Below are 7,401 nucleotides of genomic sequence, written 5' to 3' on the forward strand. Positions count from 1 at the left end.
AAGTTTCTTAACTGAAAGAGAATTTTTCTTTTAATTTAATTAAAGATTAGCTGTAGGGAAAGAAATAATGAAGCATAAAACTTCAAGTCTCAACATGAAACTTTCAAGATAAATTCAAATGGTGAATAAAAATATGTTAATGGTGTAGGAAAGCAGTTCATGCTAACATTTTAAAATGTAATTTAATTAGTGCACAATATCAAACAAACAAAAAAAAAACTCTAAGAAAAAGCTAAAGCAACTCTCCTACAGAAAGAATATTTGCAGTTTTTCTGTGTGCAAACAGTGCACTAGATAGGAAATGAACACAATACATTTTTTTCATGTGCTATAAAACAAAAATATTACTAATCATTTAAAAAGATCTGCAGTTATTTCTTCAAAATTTACTTGCACTGCATTTGGTATTAAAGGGGAGTGGAAAGACCATTTGCAGAAAGAGGAGGAGTTGGACAGTCCCAAGGTGGAGCTGTCTCTTGTGTTAAATGACACTGGCAGATTAAAACGCTCTGATGGGGAAAGGCTTTAAGGCTGAGTCAAAAGCCAAGAAGTCTCTTTATTTACGCCTACCTCCCAGCCCTTGGCAATCTGACTAATAACAAACTGAGCTAACAAGAAAGACTAGAAAGGGAGGAAAGAGAACATTGCTGCAGCTAGATCTCCAATCTAAGAAAGCAAAAGTGATCAGTCCCAGCTCTGTTCAACATCTTGTTTATTTTCTGCACTCAGCAGCTTGCAAATGGTTAACTATATGCAAAAAGAGTCGGCATAGCTGAGAAGTATGCCGTGAATTCTAATTGGGAGAAAACAGGACAACTGCTTCAGGATGATCTAGTGTGCGTTTGACTTGAAATATTCTCAATGAAATCCTCAGCATTTTCTCTTTCACCAGAGGTTCCAACTTTATGAAGCAGTGGGACTTGCCAAAAAGTGATATTTGAGAAGAAACTGTGAGTGGTTATTTTCTTTCCTGAACTGAATTTACTTTGAACATCTCTTCCAGCTGTGCATTACAGATATCGTCAGGAAGACTTCTTTACAGGTAAGATGAATGTTTTCAGACTATTCTAATACCTTTTTTAAAGCATTCTCCTAAAGCGATTGAATGTATGTGCTTGCTTCTTAAAAAGAACTTTGCTTTAATAGCTTCTCCGTTTCCCTCTTGTTCATTGGCACAGCTAATGCTGTGGCAGATGTCTGTTCCCTCAGCGAAGTAGATATTAAGCCCAACAGCTGGCTGTAGAGAAAACAAATAGAATAATATGCCACTATTTCTTTACAGCATGCAGTTTAGTTACTGCAAAAACTAAGAAAGTGTACTTTGTGGAGAAACCTATCTTCCAATGCATCACTGAATTTAAATTAGAAAAAGACTATGGAAAAGCATCTTTGTGTGTTTTGTATCCGGCTTGTTATTTAATGACTTGAAGAATATCTTTTGCCTGAAGATATTACCTCTTTAATATTCTACCTTATATTAGCTATATAGAACATTGAAAGTGTATGCATATTTTTGAAAAGCAAAGCTAAGTCTATATGTAATGAGCATAACATACATATAATGTTTGAACTATAGTGAAATATTCTCATCTGGAAGTTATTTACTCTTTTTGCAGTATTTTGAGTGTGGTGAAATAAATACACTTTCTTGGTAATCTATGGAGAAAGTCTTTCAATATTTCTGAAGGCTGATCACAAGTCAGGATTCCAACTGCAGGCTGCTTGATTCTAAGCTGAACTCTCAGAGCTGTTTGAAATTATACTATTTCCCCCTGGAAACATTAAGTCTGGTAACTTTTCCTTTCTAGAGAAAGGCTCTCTCTATTCAAATATTTTTTCCTTTGGTTGCTTTTGCTTTTTTAGAAACTTCATGCCATACATAATTTCAATAAATCTTTGTGCTTCCTTGTAATGAAAGTTTTTTTTAAGATTTTTTTGGTTGGATTGTAGGATGTTTGATTGAGAATTTTAATTAAAAGTTGCTGTATGCATTCTACCTAGAAAAAAATGAAGGTAGTTTACCTTTTTTTTTTGAAAATTTTAGTAATCAGCTGCAGAATTTAGTTCTAAGTGTAGTCTACATAAATTTAATATACAGTATTTAAAGAATTGAATAAAATTAGATGGTGTTACAATTATGTATATTCCCCTTGTCATTACTGTCATTTAAGTGTCAGAATCTTTTAAAAATTGCTGTTTCAGATATATGTCATACATGCTTAAAGTGTTAGAATATGTACTTGTTATTCTCAATTCTCCTCAAAGATTTTAATATAGTACAGTACGTCTCAGAGTTCATTGCTTGTGACATTAAGCTTTATAAGAAAGGAGATCAGCTACTTAATTATATGATGACATTCAGTGCCCTTAAGCTGATTTTAAGATTTCATTAGGAAGTGTTTCATGAGAAATTTATATGAGGAGTTGTTTGTTTTTTAGAATAGCTGGAAAGTGTCTTTTTGCTCTAGTTTGTATAAAATTGAGCATATCAATATCAGAATTAAATTGCAACAGGAAATATCCTACTTCTAGAAACTGGTGTAAAGGTTGGCTCAAGTAAACACAAATGGGCACTCTTAGGCATGCATACCTGATTCTACTAAGCTTATACAATGTAGTTTTGATATGTATTTTTACATGTTTGATTTTATTGCATTATCAGAGACATGTTCTTGAATAAATAATGAATTTAAATAAAACTTTGGACCCAAAATGGTAAAATGGAGATAGTTAATATTGTGATATACATGTAGAATATAGAAAAACATTTTTATGCATAACACATAAACCCATGTACAAATCTAAAGTTTTTGACTTCTAAAAGAGAATTTTTGGTCTCAAAAATATGAAGCCAACACCTATGAATTTATCTTATATTGCCATCTTTGTCCTGAAATTAGTTTACTTGTAGTTTCAAGTAATCATGGTCTTTACAAATATGTACTTATAAATAAAATATAATTTTGGAATATATGAACATACCTAATTGCATAATGTTTTTAATCTACAATTTAAATGCATATTTTGGTTATAATGCCAGTTTAAATTATATCAAACATACCTGACATTGTGTTAAAAAAAAGGAAAATAAAATGTAAATGCAGCAAGGTATTCATATTTTCATTACATCAACATCTTTCTTTTTTTAAAGGAAAACTCTAATTTGTCTAATTTAAAAATGTTTTGTTCATATTCCCCCTGACTGCACCAAAAAAAACCACTGTTATTGCATTGTGTTTTACAGTATCAGCATCTGTCACATGACAACATGAAGCTGTGGATCCAAATGTTCTATTCATCTCTCCTCACTTATGTATCTTCACAATCTGAATCTCCAGTGTTCTCAGCCAGAGGATCTTGTGATTCTCTTTGCAACTGTGAGGAGAAAGATGGCACAATGCTGATAAATTGTGAAGATAAAGGCATCACGGAGTTACCTCAAATAAGTGTGCCACCATCACGACCTTTTCACCTAAGTTTACTAAATAATGGCTTGACAATGCTTCATGCGAATGACTTTTCTGGGCTGACCAATGCTCTCTCAATACACCTTGGATTTAACAATATTGCAGACATTGAGACTGGTGCATTTAATGGCCTTGGCCTTCTTAAGCAACTGCACATCAATCACAATTCTTTAGAAATTCTCAAAGAGGATACATTTCATGGACTGGAAAACCTGGAATTCCTACAGGCAGATAATAATTTTATTACTGTGATTGAACCAAGTGCCTTCAGCAAGCTCAATAGACTGAAAGTGTTAATTTTAAATGACAATGCTATTGAGAGCCTCCCTCAAAACATATTTAGGTTTGTTCCTTTAACACATCTAGATCTTCGTGGAAATCAGTTGCAAACATTGCCTTATGTTGGTTTTTTAGAACACATTGGTCGAATACTGGATCTCCAGTTAGAAGACAATAAGTGGGCCTGCAACTGTGACTTAGTAGAGCTGAAAACGTGGTTGGAGAACATGCCTCCACAATCTGTGATTGGTGATGTTGTATGCAACAGTCCTCCATCTTTCAAAGGAAGCATTCTAAGTCGACTAAAACAGGAATCCATTTGTCCCACTCCACCAGTGTATGAAGACCATGAGGATCCTTCAGGATCACTGCACCTGGTGGCTACATCTTCCACAAATGATAGTCGCATGTCAACCAAGACCACATCTCTTTTGAAACTACCCACTAAAGCACCAGGTTTGATTCCATATATTACCAAGGCGTCCACTCATCTCCCAGCACCGTATTGTCCTGTTCCTTGCAACTGTAAAGTGCTATCTCCATCAGGACTTCTAATACATTGTCAAGAGCGCAATATTGAAAGCATATCTGATCTAAAACCTCCTCCACAACATCCAAGAAAGCTTATTTTAGCTGGGAATATTATTCACACAGTAGTGAAGTCGGATCTGGCAGAATACTTTACTTTGGAAATGCTCCACTTGGGAAATAATCGTATTGAGGTTCTTGAAGAAGGATCGTTTATGAACCTAACAAGATTACAGAAGCTCTATCTAAACGGGAACCATTTGTCCAAATTAAACAGAGACATGTTCCTTGGTCTCCATGACCTTGAGTACTTATATCTTGAATACAATGCTGTCAAAGAGATATTGCCTGGAACTTTTGACCCAATGCCTAAACTGAAAGTCCTCTATTTAAATAACAACTTACTGCAAGTTTTACCACCACATATTTTTTCAGGAATTCCCTTAATGAGGATAAATCTTAAAAACAACCAACTTAACCATCTACCTGTCAGTAATATCTTGGATGACCTTGATTTACTTACTCAGATTGACCTTGAGGACAACCCTTGGGACTGTTCTTGTGATCTGGTTGGATTGCAGCAATGGATACAAAAATTAAGTAAGAACACAGTGGCTGATGATGTCCTGTGCACTTCTCCAGAGCACCTCGCCAAAAAGGAATTAAAATCACTAAATAGTGAACTTCTTTGTCCGGGTTTGGTCAATAATCCATCGTTGTCAACTCATACTAATTATGTAATTGTCAGTACTCCTACAACCCCCACTACAGCTGAGAGTATTTTTAGATCACTCACCGATGCTGTACCATTATCTGTTTTGATATTAGGACTGTTGATTGTGTTCATAACTATAGTATTTTGTGCTGCAGGGATAGTGGTTCTTGTTATCCACCGCAGGCGAAGATACAGAAAGAAACAAACTGATGAGCAAATCAGAGACAACAGTCCTGTGCATCTCCAATATAGCATGTATGGACATAAAACAACTCACCACACCACTGAAAGGCCCACTGCATCACTCTATGAGCAACATATGGTGAGCCCTTTGGTCCATGTGTACAGAAGTCCTTCCTTTGGACCAAAACATTTAGAAGATGAAGATGAGAGACATGAAAAAGAGGGTATTGACACAAAACATCTTCAAAGAAGTCTTTTAGAACGGGAAAATCAATCACCGCTCACTGGGTCAAAGTTGAAGTACAAAACCACGGACCAATCAACTGAATTTTTATCTTTCCAGGATGCCAGTTCCTTATATAGGAATATTTTAGAAAAAGAAAGAGAACTGCAGCAGTTGGGAATCACAGAATACCTTCGGAAAAACATTGCTCAGCTCCAACCAGATGTGGAGGTACAATATCCTGGAGCCCACGAAGAGTTAAAATTAATGGAGACGCTAATGTACACGAGGCCAAGGAAGGTATTAGTGGAACAAACTAAAAATGAGTATTTTGAGCTCAAAGCTAATTTACACGCTGAGCCTGACTACCTGGAGGTCCTGGAGCAGCAAACATAAACAAAGTTTAGGGCAGTGGCAGAAATGCTGTGATTCTGTCTTAAGTCCAAACCTTGTAAATAAGTGCCTTATGTGTGTGTCATCTGTCCGAAGTTGAGTACAGCAGTAATCCGATGGGAAAAGAAAATGATGAGGAAGCTCAGGGATCACTGGGAGAAGCCATTACATTGTTTCCAGGCATTTTTGTTTGGTTTCCAATTAGAGAAATCCTTACATGACAAGCATTTAATGATCATAGTATTATATTAAACATATAAAAGGGTTCAATATCTAAGTGGTTTTTATTTTCTTGAACTTTTGTCATGGATTATAAATAATTGGATCTTTTTTATTTTAAAATGATATTTGTACATGTCGTTTTACTATGTAAGGATACTATTGTTTATATAGCCAGTATATGGACTACAAAAATGTCCATTGTTGAACACATATACATTTCTGCAATAAAGACAAAAAGAACTGGAACTTTAAAGTTGGAAATAATAATAGAAGCAAAAGTAGAAGGTTGAACAATGTAGGCTTTAAGTAGCCCAAAACTTCGATCATTTGAGAATTTAAGATGTTATCATGCTTTGTGAAATGAATAATAAGGATTACTTATTCAAAGGATATAAGTAAGCAAATTTATTTTCTGCACAGTTTGGGCAGACAATCTCGTTGTCAATGCTGCTGTAAACTAAGGTATTTGATTTGTGCTCAGAGTTTCTTATTCTTGGGTTATTTTAAAAATGCTACTGATATTCAACTGTAAATATGATTAGTGCACCTATTAAGTTTGGTTTCCTTCATAGCATTAATCCTTTGTAAATTTAAAGTCCCTGATAGATAAATGTTCTTGTGGCAAATAATAATTCACAGGTGTAAAACAAGTAAGAAAAAAGTTATTTTATTTTTATTGTTGTATACTGGTAGTTGTCATAAATTAGTAGCAAAGGCACATCTAAGGGTAAGTGGTTTGTTTCCGTAAGAATAGAGCAATGTAGCTTTATTTTACCAGAAAGTCTAGCTAGATTTTTATGAACTATTTATTCTGTACAGTTTTATATATTTTTGTTTCACAAAGGTAATTATTCTTGGGTGCCTTTTAAAATACTTAAAAATAATGCTCACTACAATAAAACTATAAAGAAAATCCTCGTTTAAAATGTCATTTCTTTGATTAGCCGGATCTATAATTCAAACAAGACTAACACAAACATAAAATGCAGACAAATGCAAAACAAGATTTCTCTGTTGTTTTTGTCACAAAAGGTCATTCATTGTGTGGGATTTGGTTGTCTGGATGGAGTCAGGCTTGAAGTCTAATTGGTTATGCCTTTTCTAACAAATCATTTCCTCAATCACTACAAAGGAAACAATTCATTTTTATTTATTCTAACCATGGAATTAATCAGATAGCATGTTTCTACAATACACTTAGAATTCATTAAATTAAACTAACGATCCATACCCGAGTTATGAAGGACCGTATTTCCTGTTAGGAAGGACTTTCTTTAAGTTCATTAATATAAAAGTAATGTTTAATGGCAGCAATTCCTGAATGTTCCATCAAGTGTTTTGTTTCTCAAAATTCAATTGTATCACTTATTAGCAAAACATACATCATTTCT

At 34.3% G+C, this 7,401-nt stretch overlaps 1 protein-coding gene across 1 annotated transcript; it reads left to right on the plus strand.

The window, feature by feature from the left end:
* The first annotated feature begins 569 nt into the window (after window positions 1-569).
* SLITRK6 (SLIT and NTRK like family member 6) lies at window positions 570-5,960 on the plus strand. The gene is made up of 2 exons (XM_056109811.1): window positions 570-1,042; window positions 3,245-5,960. The coding sequence occupies exon 2, from the start codon at window positions 3,269-3,271 to the stop codon at window positions 5,789-5,791; it is 2,523 nt and encodes an 840-aa protein (XP_055965786.1). The 5' UTR covers window positions 570-1,042; window positions 3,245-3,268; the 3' UTR covers window positions 5,792-5,960.
* Window positions 5,961-7,401: the final 1,441 nt, after the last annotated feature.

The sequence above is a fragment of the Sorex fumeus genome, unplaced genomic scaffold, assembly GCF_029834395.1.
Source record: "Sorex fumeus unplaced genomic scaffold, SorFum_2.1 ptg000008l, whole genome shotgun sequence".
Lineage (NCBI taxonomy): Eukaryota > Metazoa > Chordata > Mammalia > Eulipotyphla > Soricidae > Sorex > Sorex fumeus.

What these genes read in the sequence shown, in the direction of transcription:
- SLITRK6 (XM_056109811.1), top strand. Translation starts at nt 3,269, where the DNA reads ATGAAGCTGTGGATCCAAATGTTCTATTCATCTCTCCTCACTTATGTA.